The sequence below is a fragment of the Tinamus guttatus genome, unplaced genomic scaffold (assembly GCF_059628265.1).
Source record: "Tinamus guttatus ecotype Peru unplaced genomic scaffold, ASM5962826v1 Tinamus_guttatus_pri_ptg000201l, whole genome shotgun sequence".
Classification (NCBI taxonomy): domain Eukaryota; kingdom Metazoa; phylum Chordata; class Aves; order Tinamiformes; family Tinamidae; genus Tinamus; species Tinamus guttatus.
In genome coordinates, this window is record NW_028288735.1 from 140,665 (window position 1) to 158,494 (window position 17,830).

General features: G+C 43.4%; 1 protein-coding gene across 2 annotated transcripts in view; it reads right to left on the reverse strand.

The window, feature by feature from the left end:
* The window catches only part of SFMBT2 (Scm like with four mbt domains 2), a 92,364-nt gene that overhangs the window by 12,433 nt on the left and 62,101 nt on the right, over positions 1 to 17,830 (reverse strand). For both annotated transcript variants that reach the window (XM_088523970.1, XM_088523971.1), the window contains 6 exons: positions 15,961 to 16,043; positions 13,031 to 13,157; positions 9,620 to 9,733; positions 8,131 to 8,173; positions 7,582 to 7,652; positions 6,395 to 6,534 (listed from right to left, as the gene is read on the reverse strand). In XM_088523970.1, the coding sequence (XP_088380096.1) occupies positions 6,395 to 6,534; positions 7,582 to 7,652; positions 8,131 to 8,173; positions 9,620 to 9,733; positions 13,031 to 13,157; positions 15,961 to 16,043 (578 nt within the window). The remainder of the gene's footprint in view (positions 1 to 6,394; positions 6,535 to 7,581; positions 7,653 to 8,130; positions 8,174 to 9,619; positions 9,734 to 13,030; positions 13,158 to 15,960; positions 16,044 to 17,830) is intronic.

A 17,830-nucleotide genomic window follows, 5' to 3' on the forward strand; every position in this document is an offset into this window, starting at 1 on the left:
TAAGGAGAGACAAAACCAACACTGTGCATGGGCTGCAGTCCTTGACCTCAGTGGATACAAGTCAGCGATGCACAGGCAAAAGCTGCTACAAGTGCCAACTTAGGCTCAAGGATGCACAAGAGTATGTGGTAGATCAAATGAGAAGAGGTCCCAGAGCTAATCAACATGCCAAGATGATGCCTCTGTCTGAAGCTGCAGCTAGTTTAAATGTTCCTGGTTGACCTCAGAGGTCTCCTCTGAAACCGCACTTGGGCTTTGAGCCAAATCCTTTCCACCAAGGCTGCGCCAAAGCATGTGTCACTCCCTGCATCCTGAATTTAATGGAAAATGAAAATGAAAGGAGTTTGCAGCAGGCATGTCTGAAACCCAGTGTGTGTCTGCTCAGTGTAAAACCACCTGTGCACCAATCCATCCAACCCAAAATCTTTGAGAACAAAAACGATTCCTACTGTTGGCTCAGAGAATCTGAGCTTTAATGGTCTATGTGTGGCCTAAGGAGGTAAACATAAGAAAAACAAATGTCTCCACAGCACCAGACCATGTGTCAGCACACACTGCTTTGTACGGACATCAATGACCCCACAGTGGGTCTGTATCAGTTCTGATATAATTTAGCTCTTTACCTAATGCCTGCCCTTAGCTCCCTGGAGGCCTGCAAATGATTTCAGGGTCGTGAGAGTTAAGTTTCCCCAGCACCTATGAACATGCATTGTCAGAAATGAAATACCCGGTAGGTCACATTTCAAACAGCAATTTTTTTTTTGATCCAGCAACCTGAGGATTTTCTGGCATTTTGAAAAACACATGGGATGAATCATTTTCGGGCAAGGACTTCACTCAATGCTGTGCTTTACCAAGAAAACAGCGATGTTTGCCTAGCTAGTTTATTTACTAGAAACAAAATCTGATTTATCACTGGACCCTTGTAAACACTACAGGAATAAGTCTTAAAAAAATGTAAAGAGACCTAAAGACTCTCTAATGCGTGATAATAGTAGCAACAGCTCTGTTCATCTGTACATCTCAAAACACCATGTGAGCAAGGGCAGAAGCACCCTCCCTATCTCACAGAAAGGGAAACTAAAATACTGAAATACTGTCCTACTTGCAATTCCCCAGCTGATTTCAATCTGCTTCTAACTACAACCCATCGTAGCAGTTGTTACTGAGCCATACTGATGGCCAAGAGAAGAAAGGAGAACTTCTGAGCGAGCCCATCCACCGGCTTGGTCACATCTTTTCTTGATGGCCACTCATCGTATGAGCTGACACAGCGTTGGCCTCTGGGCACAGAGATACTGAGACCCAAAGCAGCAAAGCCAAACCACTGGCTGAGCCTTGAATGGCTCTATCTAAGCAGGCTTGTGCCCTGACTTATTTTTTTTTCCAGCCTCACTCAAAATCTAAACATTTCAGAACGAGTAAAACAAAGACTTTGGAGTCTGTAGCAGTTAAATGCACAAAATCCTCTTTTAATTAAAATTTCCCACTTGACTGCACTCCATATGGAGAAGACAAAACTGAGGTTAAGGCACTGTAATACTAATGCTCTCCTAACGTCCACCTTCCCATCCCTTCAGCCAGGCGTGACTTTCCCAAGTGGCCAGCTCTAATTCGAGCATAAAGAAAAGGGGGGTTTTCAAAAAACCTGCAGTATCTGCAAAACCCCCACACAAATTCACAGCTCATCAAATGTCTTCCCTTCTCAGGCCATAAAATATGGTAGTCCTCTGCAAGGGCACAGTGGAAAATCTCTTTTAATGTACTCTTCTATGCCCACCCTGGCTTGCTCAGGCATTATCCGAGACACCTAGTGAACCTCAGCCCTGCAAAGACACTCCACATTCCCACATTTCCCACTAAATTAGCTTGTCATCACCATGACTCTCAGTAATCTTCTAAACTCATCTTATAAAGACTGTTTTGACAGAATAATAATTTCCCTTTGGGGAAAGGGAAAACAACAATAACAGGAAAAAAAAAGGGTGTTAGCTTTTACTCCTCATGTATCATGTATTTCATACGTGTCACTGGGCCTGGCATTCTACCTTGCAGCAGGAGTCCATTATCATACTAATAATGTTATCTTCTAACAACATTATCCCTCATCTCACACACTGTTAAACACTAGCAAGCCACTAGAATATTTCATTTCTTGAGGAAAAAATTAACTGAGATTCAAAAACAAACAAACAACAGTGAAGACCAAATTACAACTTCATCTGGAGACAGAAACACACTTCATCACATCAGGTGGGTCAAATAATTTTGGTTTGATTCACTGAATTCCCTATCGATTTGAGCATAAAAAGTCTGAGAGTTTGATAGCTTATTTTTATACCTCCCCATCAGGAATACTTTGGGTAGAGCCAATGCTGCCTTGGAGAAGAGCGGTAGATAAATGACACCTTCAGCTTTCCTCTAGGCTTTGTTGTTACTCTGTTGTTATAAAACTGTGAAGTTATTTTGACACTTTCTTTGGATTTTCAGAACCAACAGAAGACACATTTGTGAGCCCGATTACATAGCATCACTACCATTTCCCTCACATGGTAAGAACCTGACACCTTTAGCTATAAAGCTTCCAAAGTCATAGATTTGCCAGTTCTTAAAGACTTGACTTTTGCCATACTCAGGGTTGTCCCAAGGCTGATGAGTTTATGACTGTGTATGACCATCTACAAAAATACAGTGAGATCCTAGGCTGGAGAACAGATGAGGTGAAGTCCACTGAGCACTCTTGAAGAGCATGCTATCAAACTCTCTTGCAGAAATGAAGTTCATACCTGTTTGGACTATAGAAGGTCTATCTGATTTGGATTATCTGATTGCTAATGATAATATGATCAGCTTGGCTCACAAACTAATGCCTTAGTGCAAGCTACTTAACCACTGAAACTGAGACATCTGATTTAATTATGCAAATTTCTCTTAAAAAGTCATTAAGGGCTCTAAAAAATTCAAACCGCAGAGTGCAATAGGCTTCTTTCACAAAATGGTGGCTGATTTGTTCTATTTACATTAGTTGGACAGTCCCATTACCCTTAAGTCCTTTACTTTTAATAGGGAAAGAGCAAAGTGACTTAACAACAGCAACAGCAGCGTGCAGTCAGGCTAATCTCTAGAACATATTTCCCTAAAATCTCATGGGCTACAGATCACTTGCAGTCTTAAAAAGACATTTTGTTTTTAGGAGATGTTGCCATAGCAAGTTACTGGCATGGATGGAAGAATTGTTCTGAGATTTTTTTTAGTTATTGTGATCCAACAGCTCATTTTAATTTAATATTATTATTTGTTACATTGTACTGCCATTACAGAGCCACTATTTTCCAACCCAGGTGCAGCTGCTGGACAACAGTAGCTGTTAACTCCTTTATCTCTTGCTTCAAATCTCAACTTCATTTTCAAACATGCATATTAGGAAGAAGATAAACTTCAAAAGTGATGTTAAACCACTGTCATCTGCCTCTCAAAGTGAGAAGTAGGATGGAAAGTCTCTGACTCTGAAGTCAGTATCGAAAGAAGCCACAAGAAACTACTGGTCCCAGCAGGGATTTGTGGTGGCACTGGGAATAATTAACAGATGGGCTTTAAAAATGAGTTTGGCAATACATACGAGAAAGTTACCTATCACTCATCTGCAGCTTTGCATGAATGCAAAGACACACACAGACACATACACACAATCAGAGCAAGTATTACTGATCATACTACCAGATAAGTTGGAACTGCTCGCAAAATATTGCCTAGAAATCTTGCTCAAGGGCTGCTATCCTGCAGGGTCTGTGGTGAAGGAACGGCAAGATCTTGGGGGAGAGGAGGGCTGAAGAGGCAGCAGCATGAACCCTGGTTGTGCTGTGGTTTTTGGTATATCCCCCTGAGGGTCAAATGTGGAGGAAGGGAGAGGGTAGAGGCCTGCCCACTCAGCACCCACCAGCAGCAAGGTTTTCCATCAGCTGTTGCTGAAGGGGAGAGTACATCTGCTCTCTTCTTGTTTTAGCTAACCCGGGTCAGGGGATGGGGCAGGAGATTGGTGTTCAGCTATTTTCAGTGTAGGATTGTCTGCTCCACCACTCCCCTGTGGGCCGCAGAAAATAAAGCCTATGCATAATTTATCTATTCCAAACAAGTTACGCTGATGCATAATTTACACTAGCCTGCAATTTTTCCATATAGCAAGAGAGATAATTATAATACATTTGCATTCTCCAAGCCACAACATCAACAGGCATAAAGTGAGACAAAACCATCAACATCAGCACCGAGACTGGGTTCATAGGCATGACAGCTCTCCCCTACTTCAACCCTTGGAGGACTTGGCAGCCCTCCAAAGCTTTGAAATTGTGGTCCTGGGGTGTATGCATGAAAACACAACAGAACAGCATGTCAACAGGTATCTCCCACCTCTTGCTTACTCCAAGTGCTGGGTATCTCCATCCTCATCCCTCTCCATGGAGCACTGAGCTGCTGAGAGCTCGCTCATCTTGGCAGCAGCTAACAGAATTCAGGCACATTCCTCTTAGAGCAATGTCCCAAATGTCCCTTCTTCCCTCCATAATTTGGACCAGGACCTGTCTATATGGACAGAATGAGCTTGGATTTACAGCAAAACACCACTGGGCTATGCTGGGCCATTGCCACAGCCCTGCTCCTTGGGAAGTCATTCATGTCTCCAAGAGTAAAAAGCCTGTGTCTCATTGACACTGCTACTCGCTCCTACAGCGAGCAATTCTGCAAGAAGGCACAGCAAGGAAAAACAGGCTTTTTGTAAGAAAATTAGCAGAATTGCTCAGGATGGTTTTGACAGATGAGAATAGGTCCCATTCCTCTGGAATCTGAGGAAGCTGGTGAGCTGGTGTAGGTGAATGTAGAAAAGGCAAAAGACTCTAGGTAAGGTTCTTGCAGAAACTTTGTATTACATATGCTTTGAAAATCCAAATTTCAGAGGGAGAGGAGGAAGAAACGTTAGTGTAAATATTGGCTATGCATGCCTCATTCTTGCCCCATGTTGCTTTTTCATTGTCTGCTTTTCAAGCAGCAGCAGATTGCTAACGTTCCCCAACAGCAAGTCGCTATGGACCTGCTTTCAAATTTGGCAGCTGTCAACTTTTGCTCTGCAACCACTTTATCCTGCTTTCTGCTGAGGGCTATTTTTGATTTGCTTGAGATCCACGTGTCCCACCTGCACAAGCAGCTGGATTATTGGGCTCTCTCCACAGCCCAGCTTTTACCCACGTGAGACATCAAGCAGAGCTGTTGTGAGTAAAGCAGCTTATAGAGGTTAGGAGCAAGCAAATGAGGATGCAAAAGTCACTCTAAAGTATAGGCACACTCTCAAAGGTGACTGGGATGGAGTCTCACACTTCAGGTGCCTCTGCTATGCAGATGGGAGACATCTCACTCAGACAACAACCAACATCCACAACAGACGTAGGCACTGAGGCTTTTACAGATCCAACAGATAAATGGAGACCTAAAGCTCCTGTGTCTTTCCACCGAGGGCAGAGAGATGTCAGCAACACCCTTGCATCACAAATATCTGTGTTAAGCAGGGTTCATACAAATCCAAGTTGGAAAGCCAAAAAATCGTGATTTTTAGAAGAATCAAGCAGAAATGGTTCCTAAGGTGCCAGGTGTTTGATCCAACAGTACTACGCTCCTGTCCTTGCCCACCAGAAGTCACCTTGCCTCTCATTTCTACAAGGACTGTAGTCTGTGCAGGAAATCTTTACACGTATTTTTCAGACAAGCTAGCTTTTCCCTGATGTTAAGCACGCAGCACACTGTGGATTTGTCCCAAAGCAAGCAAACATTGATTTGGTCAGGATTAACTGAACAGATTTGGGTTCCCTGCCTTCAATGCTGTGTGGGATTAACTCCACTGTATTGAGCCAGAGCTGGGCGCACCACAGCTTCCTTACAGCCCATCGCACACGCAGAGACTTGACTTTCACTGCTGTTAACTCTGGATCCTGGAGGCTCAGGCCCCACAAGACCATGGTCACACATGGGAAGGTGTCAGTCACAAAGAACTGGCACAACAGCAGTGAGGATGCTGCATTACCTGTGCCAGGAGGAGCAGGTCTATGGCAACAAGACACTGCAGCCATCCTGGGGGACCTGTTCTGGTCAGAACATCTTTCTTGTACAATAGCCACAGTTGGACAAAAACTTATTCCTAACCAAGAAAACTCCCCATGTTTCAAAATCATCATCTCCCCTGAGAAAAACCCTAATGTATGTACTTATCTGCACTTCCCAGCTAGCAACTTGGACTAAAGGAAAACCACTATTGAGCTCAAAGACAATTCTCCTTTTTACACTGGGGGCCTTGCAACACATGGCTTACATTTTCCCTTGAAATCCCCCCCAAAAAGTAGCTGATTCATACCTCTTTAAGGACTAGAACACACTTGCCAGGCCCAACGGATTGAGGTAGCTCTGCTATTCTGCCTTTGTTTAAGTATGGACCTGAGAAGCAGCGGTGGTTGATGTAGAGCTGAGGGCAGCTGTATCTCCCATTGATGGTGCCTGCAAGGAGAAAGTAACATTGATGTGTGTGCAGCACTTTTGTACAGCAAATCAAGGGTGCTTCTTCCTCCTCCTAGATGTACAGGAGGAGAGGAAAGAGGATGTGAGGAGGAAAGTTTCATAGCAACTGCTCTAGCTGCACGTCCTACTGAAGGAGAATGGGGATGGATTTCACTCATAACATGACCTGAGGCTCCTTCATAATATGAGTGATTTGATTGCAAATCAGTAGACAGGGAACATGTTACCTGCTTCTCACAGATATGGAAGTGACTCAGGGAGTATATTTAGTTGAAGGGCTCTACAAGCCCTGTTCAGCAACTTCCTAATTAAGTAAGGACTGAGGTGCCACTCATCTGACCCAGCTTGGATCTACAGAGTTTTCTGGATCCAAGCTAATCGTTCTGAGCTCCTTTATAGTCCACAGGGAGAAGCAGGTGCCTCCAAGTGTGGTTCATACGCCGGACAGGTGGCTGTCCACGTAGCTCAGAAGATCATACCTAGAAAGAGCCTGTTTCTCTCCACTTGCCTGTAACGGGGCCCTAGGATGTAGGTGCGTTTCTGGCAAACCGCTGCAGCAAGGTGAGTTAAATCCTGCCCCTTCTGCAGTGTCAACGCAATTAACTGGATGAATATTGCCCTCTCTGAAGGCCCTGTCATCAGTAACGGGGGGGAAAAAAAAATCACCTTTAGCTGAAGTAGCAGCCATAGCGCACAGTCGTGATGCTAATGTAGGGATGCATTAAGTTTGGCATAAGCAATTTCATGCGTGCCAATTAAAAAGGTGCATCCATTTCTACTTCATTAGCCTGGCCATCACATCATTAGCTGAAGATGCGAGGAAGCCCAGGTAACCCAAGCAAGATGCAACATTCGCGCACAAAAGACTAGACATAATCACAGAAACCTGTTGTTTGTGGGTCTACGTCCCCTGCGGGATTTGGCCTTGGTTGTCTCCTTTCCAATAAGACATATTTTGGGGGGTTGTCCCCTCTCTACAGGCACCTCCACCTCGAATGAAGGAGAGGACCTTGCGGATGACCTCACCTGTGGTGTCTGGGTGAGGAACTGGGCAGAGGTCATGAGGTATCTTCTCAACAGGCACTGTGGATGGTAACCTGTGAAACGACATTTGAGCATGTTGAACAGGAAAAGGGGGCACAACTGGAGCCACTCAGGCTTCCTGCTGGACCTGGGAGGTGACACAAATCTGCTGGGAGCAAAGGATGGAGATGCTCTGAACGCAGCCCCACCTGCGCACAGACCACTCATTCCAGACACATTTTCCCGCATATTCCAGAAATGCAGCCAAATGCTTTAGCCCTCTAAACTGCAAGTATTTTCACCCACTAACTCAAGTTCCTTGAATTTTGGTTTCTGGAAACTGGAAGAGATAGATAGGGAGATACCTTCCTGGTATATGCTTCCCTAACCATCCCTTACCAGCCACCAGAGGTTAAATATTGGCCACATAGTCCCAGATAGTAAGATATTTCTATTGCAAAAAGCTTCTAATATGCTCATGAGTTATTTTTATGAGATCTGATTCATTACTGTAAAAATATCAGCCTGAAGCCCCTCTCAAAAAAAACTTACTGTTTTTCTGGTTGCACAACTGCAATTCTTCTCTTCTTTTGTACTGCAAAAATAAAGAAAAAGGAAAAAATAGTTTTGTATTCCTCTGTCCCACAAAGTACACACATAATATACAAAAAGCTGCACACATCCACTGACTGCAAAATAATTTTTAAGACAATTAAATGCTACTTAATTACTATTGACATCTTTCTTTTTATTTAAGTCCCTACTACATAAAAAGTTGTTTTAAAGATGTAATAACACATTTCATCTTTCCTCCAGAATGTTAATATTCTGTTTTATGGGATTTGTGTAAAAAAAGAATAAAATAAAAACACTTTTTTTTTTCCATACAGAAACACATATGGATAAGATTATATTTTATGAGCACGATTACTTCCAGCATAATCTATCTTCAGCTATAAATTGCGATAAGGCTGGTTAATGTTGCCATAGCAGTAGTCTTCCAAATTAGGCCCTGGCTGCCTGATTTTTAACATAAGCATATTTAACTCTTCGAAAGGGCTGACACATTTTAAAATTTGCCTTTCAGATGTTAAGTAATATAAACAGCGAGGATAATTTTTCAGCTGGTGGCTTGAGATCGGAGTTGGATGGGGTCGGTCAGAGCGCCAAGACGCCTAATCTCAGCCAGCGAGTCCCAACGGGGGACATGGCAAGTCTGTGGCCACTCTCCTTCCTGCTGGACTCCTAGGTAAATGCTAGGAAAATCTTTGGAATGATAACGGCCACAATCTGAAGCATCAAAAGTTCCACAGGAACTTGAGGAGAATTTTCTTAACAGTGAGGGTGAGAGCGCACTGGAACAGGTTCCCAAGAGAGGTTGTGGAGTCTCCTTCTCTAGAGATCTTCAAAACTCACTTGGATGCAGTCCTGTTCCACATGCTCTAGGTGACCCTGCATGTGCAGGAGGGTTGGACTAGATGATCTCTAAAGGTCCCTTCCAACCTTAACAATTCTATGATTCCATGATTCTGCAAGAACAGCAAAATAACAGGGCACATCGCCTGGGAAGAGGCACAAACTCCATCACAGGAGACCATGTGAACATTCCTCAGTGTAGGTGATGCTGATCCTGTCTTGGAGAGGGAGTACCCAGATGACCTGAATACACTATATTCATTTATTTTATTTTCTGATTCTCTGCACTCCTAACTCACTCCCCTGCATTGGATAATCCTGCACTGCGCCTGTTCATTTGTCCCACACAGTCTGCGCTCTGCCATAGAGGTGTTTGGATCACCACTAGGAGTGTGGCTCAGGAGTCTTTCCCAAAGCAAACAGTGTTATTTTTAGAGGGACTGATCACACAGGCAAGTACAAATTAGGCAATACATAGGTATAGAGTTGAGTCAGTAATTAGGCTTGTTAATAGTTATTGCAGCATGGTTACAGACTGCTCACTAGTCTGCTTACTGGTTAGGTTGGTAATTCCAAGGACTGAATTACAGGTTACCTATCCTGCTTGGAGTCACCGTGTACTTACAAACAGCTTTGTGTGGTGGAGTTAGGTTATAAGCATTCGCTTCACACCAGCCAACTGGGAAAATGTCCATAGACTCTACATCAACTATGTACTCTGGAGAAGGCATCTGTAAACCTATAAACACAAATTTATAATGCAGTTTAGACATGGGAATATTGAGCTCGGCACTACACAAACATCCATCACGAACTAAGGGAGGCAAAATGATGGAATACATAAAAATAAATCTGTTTCTCTGCATCAAATCCAGGCATCATTTCAACTTCAATTTGGCACCGACAGCAGTGATAAGGCTGGTGCATTTTCAATGCAGTGTAGTTCCAGGGAAAACTCACTTAAGGAACAGATTAAGGGTGCACAGTGAAGTAGCCAAGAGCCAGTGAGGTCAAAGATGCACAAATGTCCCTGTGTCCTTCAACAGGACACATTGTTTAGCAGTAGAGATAGAGGAGCAAATAACCAGAAGCCATCTGGGTGTCTGTGCATCCACATGCACATGGGTCCTACCAGGACAGCGGATGACGGGACAAGCTTTTATGCACCCACTGCCCCAATGATGCTTATCTGTGCAGGTCTACCCTCAGTTCAATGCCTTTAAAGGTGGGAGATGGCCACTCTAAAGGTGCCACCACTTCTGCTGAGGCTCCTCACTTGATGTGAAAAGTGAGCTGATCACATGAGGGACTGGCAGCACGAAAATCCTAAGATAGACAGAATCGCTAAGCCCTCCAGCAAAACGCTGACTCCAAAATCCCATTGAGAAACCTCTGCTTAGAGTCGATCTCCAATTTGGTGATGATATCCATTCTAGAAGAAATTGTCCTATCTTGGCTTTTGTGGGTCACACTCAAAGTGCACTGAAGGAAGTGGAAATATTCCTGAAGGCTTCAAAGGTTTTGGGACCAGCTGTAGATCTTGAGTAAACACTGTTTAATTATACCAATTTTTATTTTGAGAGTGTGAGAGCATACAGAAACCCAAAGGCATCATGAAAATAGGTACTGATGCTCACATGATGACAAAAATGAAACCATGCAGTCCGCAGAGATGCATGGGGATCTTCACAGTGACACTCTGAGCCCTGCATCCTATTCATGTATCACACTTCAAAGGTGAAGTCCCTGTTCCACTGGGACATGGGGAAGCAAGGAAGAAGGGATGAAGGCACATGATGGGCACAACCTGCCCATTTGAGCAGGATGAGCAATAATGCAAAGACTTATTTGTAGCAACTGGCATTCCCTGGAAAACCACTTCTCTCACTCTGAAAACATCAAGTGGTCATTGTCTGGCTTAAACCAGGTGGAAGCTATGCTCTCCAGGTAAAACATCTTCTAACTCCACAGTCCACCACTAAAAGCATTATTTTCATTATTGTTACAGTTCTATGGTGCTATTCTGGCCGAGCAAACAAATCAAATCTACTTTCCTACTTACAAAAACACAAACAGATGTGACATTTTCAAAGTTTATGACTGAGGCCGCTCTCATGATCATGGAAACACCATAATGCTTATTCTCTCCTGCATAAGCACTGTGCCTCTCTTGTAGGACATATCCACATCTTCTCTAGCCTCTATGGCAATGATTCTTTCCTACGGCAGTTGGCAATCTGGCCTTCTACTTCCAACATCTTAACTGTTCCATTTGGTCCCGCTCATATAGTTGTAAAACAGCCTGTTTGAAACTCATTAATTTGCTGCATTTTACAGTGCTGTCTTCTCACACCAAGCAACATCCATGAGACTCATGAGGTGAAATGGAAAAGCAGAGAAAAAATGATGGAAGGGAATTTCCATCTCCTGTTACAGACCTTACATGATGGACAGCATAGAGGAGCAATTCTGGGAAATGATTAAAGGGAGAATTCTGGAAAACCTCCCTGGAGAAGGGATTAAGGAGAGAATTTCCCTCAAATTCCTAGTGTGCACAGTGAGCATGCATTACAACTTGCATAAATTCAAAGCAGAAAGTTGCAGCTTTAAAATCTAAAATGAACCAGTAAAAATTAACAATGCAGATGATGAGCAATAAAGTAGCAGAAAGCGAGAGAAAATGCAAAGCCTTGTATAGGCTCTGCACTTCTTCACCACTACAGGGAAACTATACCACTGCCCATTAAATGCTCTCCCTGAAGTTTACAGACTTTTGCTACTGTACAAAGAGTGATTTATTAAGCAATGTTCCCTCATGTCTAATTCGAAGCTGCTTAACTCCTGCAGCCTGTTTTATGGCTGCCGTTCGGGCCGTCAAAGAGCAAAATGCGGAGAACAACAATGAAGGCTTCAGACGGAGCTGTGATAAATGGTGGGACCTGAGGACTTGAGCAATGGAGCTCCCATGGTAGCTAGGGTGCCTTGTTGCTAACAGAATATAAATAATCAGTTACAGTTAATAGTGTATTAATGGAGTCAAAATAATGTGCCATAAACCAAGCCATATTTTACAACTCTGCAAGTAGGAGTTTGTTGTTTCTTTGTTTTTTTCCATAGTTTAATCCAACTGTCTCTACTATAGTCAATGGTTCCAACAGCATCCAGAACACCTTTTTATTTCCGCAGTATTTTGCATCTTTTCCTTTTACAACAGATAGTTCAGTACCAAGAATTGAATGATAAAACAAATACCAAGCACGGACATATTAGAACTGAAAAGAGATGCACAAGGGATTTTTATGACAAGTTGCAAAAAAAAACCACAAAAAAAAACAAACAACCCCCCCCCCCAAAAAAAAAACAAACCCACTTAAAATAGAAGACAAAGGCATGCAGAAAGAGATGATAGGAAGGGAGCAAGATGGGGACAAGTGGCCTTCTCCTTGTCCCTGTCTAGGATATGGGAAAACTAGCTGATTTAAAGACCCAAGAAACAGCCTTCCTTACTGACTATGAAGGGCAAGCAAGAACTCTTTTAGGTGAGGGAAATGGCATGTGCACAGGATGGAGGGATGTGATTATGCAATGGTCAGGGTAAGCAATAGCACAGCTTGTAAAAATTTCATGGATTGAGGTGTAGAAAAGGAGGGAAAGGAAGAGGAAGGAAGGGATGAGGTTACAGGGAACAAGGCACCCCATAAAAGTGTGTGTTGGGAAGTTCCAGCTGCTCTAAAAAGGCAGATGTCTATCTCCAGGAGAGAGGTTGGTTGTGATGGCAGTGGGGAGGTTTCTACCATCAAAGAAGTTCACTGTTGAAGCCCATTATGGTTGGGAAGGCAGAGGAAGGTTTTGTGGCTGCCTCATAGAGGGAGCAGGGGAAGATAATTCTTCGTGATTTGGACTATTGTTTTATGTGTATAAAAAAGCAAGGCTGGAGGAAGCAGTACTAGACAGAAGATGGATGACAAAACAAGAGAGATTTTAATAAATCACACACCATTGCACAAAGAAGACAAGAAGCATTTATAGCACAAACCTTCCAAGTGAAGCCACATCAACCGTCCTTTTACTGAGGTGATAGAAGCAACACATATCTCTGCAGGGTTCCTGGGGTTCACAGCCTCCAGCTTCATGTTCTTGGTAAAGCCACGGCTGAAGGATGTCTGAAAGAGACAAAAGGCCAACTCTGAAACATGGTACTGTATCCTGAATGACTTTAAATTTAAAAGTATTGACTCCAAAGCCATTTATCACGGCATCCAGATTCAAAATAGAACCTGCTCTGGACAATCCTATGAACAATAAATGTTAGTAACAGATGAGGAAAAATATTATTCATGGCCAGTCATGCATCTGCTGGCTACTGTTGGAGACAGGATATTTTAAGGAAGGTTCTGGCCTGCTTGGATATCTTTCATCTTGCTAGGAGAAATTTAAAGTAAATGCCCCATCTTGCCTGAGGAGACCAGTGAAACATTGACCCACATCTTCACACCGTTGTCCAAGCTGACTAATGCTGAATGACTTTGAGCAAGTCTCCTCATTTAGTCTTTTTCTATTTGGGTGATTTTAAGCTCAGTCCTTGTCTGAAGTCTTTACATGCATAACTCCATTCTTGCAGGTGGCTGGATGGTGCAGATGAAGCTGGTTGCATTTAGTGTCCCAGTAGTATTTCTGTACACTTATACACAGCACCAAAGAAGCAGATTTTTCATGGGTCATCTGAGGCCCCTACTCCCCTCCCGCTCTCCTTCCCTGTAAAGGCAAAGACGTTATAGCCGTGGTACCCAAATGAGCAACAGCCCAAATAGGAAGCAGAACCAAAACGTGGGGTCATGGGCTTGAGAGAGTATTTTGGCTCCTGCTCTATGAAGACCTTTGCTCTCTGTCCCTTCCAGTATCCCCTCTCCCTTTATTTAAAATGTAGCACTGTAATGGAAAAAGATTCCCTATCCTGACTGCAATTTTGACTCTCAAATAATAACTCAGATAGGCAAAAATTGTCACTGACTCCAAATGACACCAGTCTGTCATCCAGAAATTCCATGTGGGCAACTGGATGCCGAATCTAAACAGGACCCTCCTGCTATTTGTACAGCACCTAGTGCCACAGGCACTGCACGTTGACTTCTGGATCCGACCTTTATTTCATTAACAGGCTTTCCAAAAACGTGGTTTTAGTCTCAAACATTGCTTGGACTGTTACAAACCCTGCCCAGCATTTGGATCAGCTTCACCTTGCAAAAGCTGCTCACAAGCAGGATTATGGAAAAGCAAGGTGAGTTTGTTTAAATTCTTTTTATGTTGGCTAATGAGGAAATGTCATTTATCATCACACCAGCTCCTTTCACTGCAGTTCTGTGCTGGAGGCTAATTTATACAGAATCAATGGCAGAACAGTTAGCTGGGAGTTTATTTTGCTAAGCATTGGGTCACGTCAATCCCTTTCATAACTGCCTCTCCCCCTTAAATATTCCCCTGGGGAAATGGCAAAGCATATCCACTTCTAACACCATGCCTGGCTGTCCTGCATGGAAGATCTGCTTGCAATCAGCCTTCTATGAAAGAGCCCCTCGCAGCCAGGAAACAAATGGACCGACCAGCCAAGGAGGTTGCACGAGTGACAAGGGCAAGATTGCATCTCTGTGCAGAGAAGTGCATTATCAGGAGTGAAAGCGCCTAACAGACACGTGTTCATCTGATGAATGTTCCCTTAAAAAATAAATACAAAGAAAAATCTTAGAGCTGATTTAATCTTTACAGAATATTACACACAGGCTGCTCTCGAGGCTGCTGGTGTTGAGAGCACAGATCCATTACTGAAGTGAAAAAGAGATAATAAACAAGGGAGCGGTGCAAGAAGGGAAGAAACACAGTGACTTGTCACCATGTATTGGAATGACCCTGTGTTGCCCAGCCTCTCTCAGAGCCTCTTTCTTCACTTTAGGCCCTTTGAGGGTTTTGCATCACATGGGCAAAGAAATGGGGCAAAGAAATTCCAACTCTGATTTCGTGGTCGAGGAAACCGGGGTTCAACATTGACCTTCATCAACAAGTGCTAAGGTGAGGATAAGCTTTCTCCTTCCCAATCCAAAATAGCACCAAAATTCAGCACAGTAGTCTAACAAAAGGCTAAGCACCTCCCAGAGGAACCAGCGGTCCACCTTACACAGCACTGCTGTATTCTTCAATACCTTTCCAAAGACTGTGCTGGTTTTCAGCATCACTGAGTTATTGATGGGATCTTGACTTCCACCAGTTGATGGCAACTAAAGCACCAGGTTTGGGGAAAAGGCAGGTTACTGCTTCACTTCCCAAACAGTGAATTCCTGTAGGATGCAGCCATGCTGGACTGCCAATGCTAGAAAGCAGCCCACAAAAAAAAGAAAAAAAAAAATCTTTCTGAAGATCAAATCTTAGCAGCTTACAGTGTAACGAGGTGCTGCTCATTCACACATCACTGCCACTGTAGAAAGGAAGTACAAGAACAGCCCCAAATTGCAAAGTTGCCATGTGGCTGCATCCTCACACTCTGAGCTCAGCAATTTCAAACACATTTTTAAGTGTATTTGGTTTAGTTGAATGCATCCCTGTGCAAGTAAGAAAAAACATCCCAAAAGCGAAAAGAGCTTGATAACATATGAGTTTTTTCATCTAGTCTATATGTTTTTATAGTATTTGAATCACTTTGAAATGGGTAAGCTCAGATCCTGCTTGTGCTGAGTGCTGTAAAAAAGCAGAGAGAGGTTCAAACAGCAGATAGTTCTTTCCTTCTTTCCTTCCTTCCTTCTTTCCTTTCTTCCTTCTTTCCTTCCTTCCTTCTTTCCTTGATCCATTTACACTAAGATAATATTTTGCATCTTTCAGGGATGGAGATCTGCAACTCTCCTCCAGCTTTCTTTCTGAGATGGAAGGCCCGCTCGCACCCCTCGCCAAGTACCGTGCCAAGGGAAAGCCAGGACTTACATTTCGAAAGCAGAGCTGCGGCGCTGCCTCCGCTCCACACTGCTTCTGGTAATCTGCCCAGTCAAAGTCCTGGCCGGAATAACCTGTGGGAAGAGAAAACAGGGAGCGCCGTGAGAGACTGCTGCATGCAGGACTTGGAAAGGGGTGCCGAGCCAACGACCACTTGAGTTTCAGCATCCCATCACGTCCCACTGATGATGGAAGCACCAGCCTAAAGGTCCTGGGAAGCAGCTAATTGGTATTATGCTGAGTTTCCAGAAAGGAAAGCCCTCCAACCCCCATGGGGATGCTGAGGGAAAGATGTGGTCCGGTCCATCCCATACAGCCCTGAGTTTGTGTTTGGTTCCTCTTGTCTCACCCTCCCTGCAGAGGGGACACACGGACGTTACTCATGGGCACCAACTCCCCAAACCACTCTGGCCCCTGGACTCCTGTTCAAATACCATTAACGCCACTGTCAACACCTCTCCATCCCCTGGAGCAGCAGGGGGAAAGCAAAAAGCACAGGAAAAGGACAGAGACCAGCTATTCTACTAGCTACACGCCACATTCCTGTCCCAAGCTCTTGTGATGGATGCTGTCCACCTACACATAGAAGAAAGATGGCCTCTCCCACAGGCAATGCCTTTGGCCAAGGTCAACGCACGCACGCAGCAGCCAAATAGGAGAGGAAATTCTTACTAAATATGTCAAGGCAAACTCCAGGTCCTCATTAAAAGCTGATGAGGGATCTTTATTTCCCTTATTTTCCCTTTCCTTCTAGCATATCATAGGCTTTAATAATGCCATAATAATGACTGAATATGTGCTACTGTCTCCATTTTTCAGGAGAGATCAGCCACAGACTCCTGCTTCCTTGTTTTAGCTACTAAAAGTTGCAGCTATTGAAACTAGATGTCAAGAGTCCCCCTCAGTTGACAGGTAGAGGACCAGCACACTTAGAAGCTGATTTATCCTACCTTTCTCTTAGGATGAGATAAATTCTCCTCAGTAATGATGGATGGACCCTACTAAGTTTCCAGTAGATCAACTCATGTAAGATAAGTCCATCACAGTAAACATCTTATCCAGGGCTGGAAGAGGAGCAGAGCAGGAAGAACCACCCAGATTTCCCAGATTCTAGGCTAAAATTCTCATCAACCAGATAATCCTTCCAGCCCCTAGGTTCTAGGGAAAGGTGGAATTAACACTGATTTAGACAGACTAACACAGAGAGACAAATCAGAGCTCTGCTCCTCTATAGCTCTCACTTGACTATTTAGGCAATAAACTCCTGAGACAGAGATTTTTATTTTTCTGACTGACTCTTAGCCTGTGTTTTTACAATGCCCAAAACAAAAGAGTGCTAATCCCAGCCAGGGGCCTGAGATGATGCTGCAATAATATTATTGCAGGACCATGTGCACTGGAAAGTTTCACGAGTCATTTAAAGGTCAAGTTCTCAGCTCAGCCTCCCCATTTGGCATCTGAACTTGGACTCAATCTCATTGAACATCCCTTAACATCATTTTTATTGATAGGCAAAGAGGGCCAACTTAAGTTCATATAGAAATGAATATTTTATGACAGTGAAAATTCTTTTTTTTTTCTGCAGGCAAAAAAAAAGAGAAATATTCAGGGCAGTTTCCCTATCAGTCACCCGGATTTAAAAAGGAGGTAAAGATATTGAGAATAAACCCCCAAGCATTCTGTCAAAATGGAAGTATGTGAGATAAGATAAACTTCCAATTTTAATGACTGTTTGCATGAAAAACAAATAGAAGACAAAATGTGGAGCACAGAGGTTCCTGAAATAGTAAAACTTGGTAATGGTAAGAAAACAGCAAATCAAGAGGAAAATAAGAAGCGGGGAAAAAAAGAGACAATTACT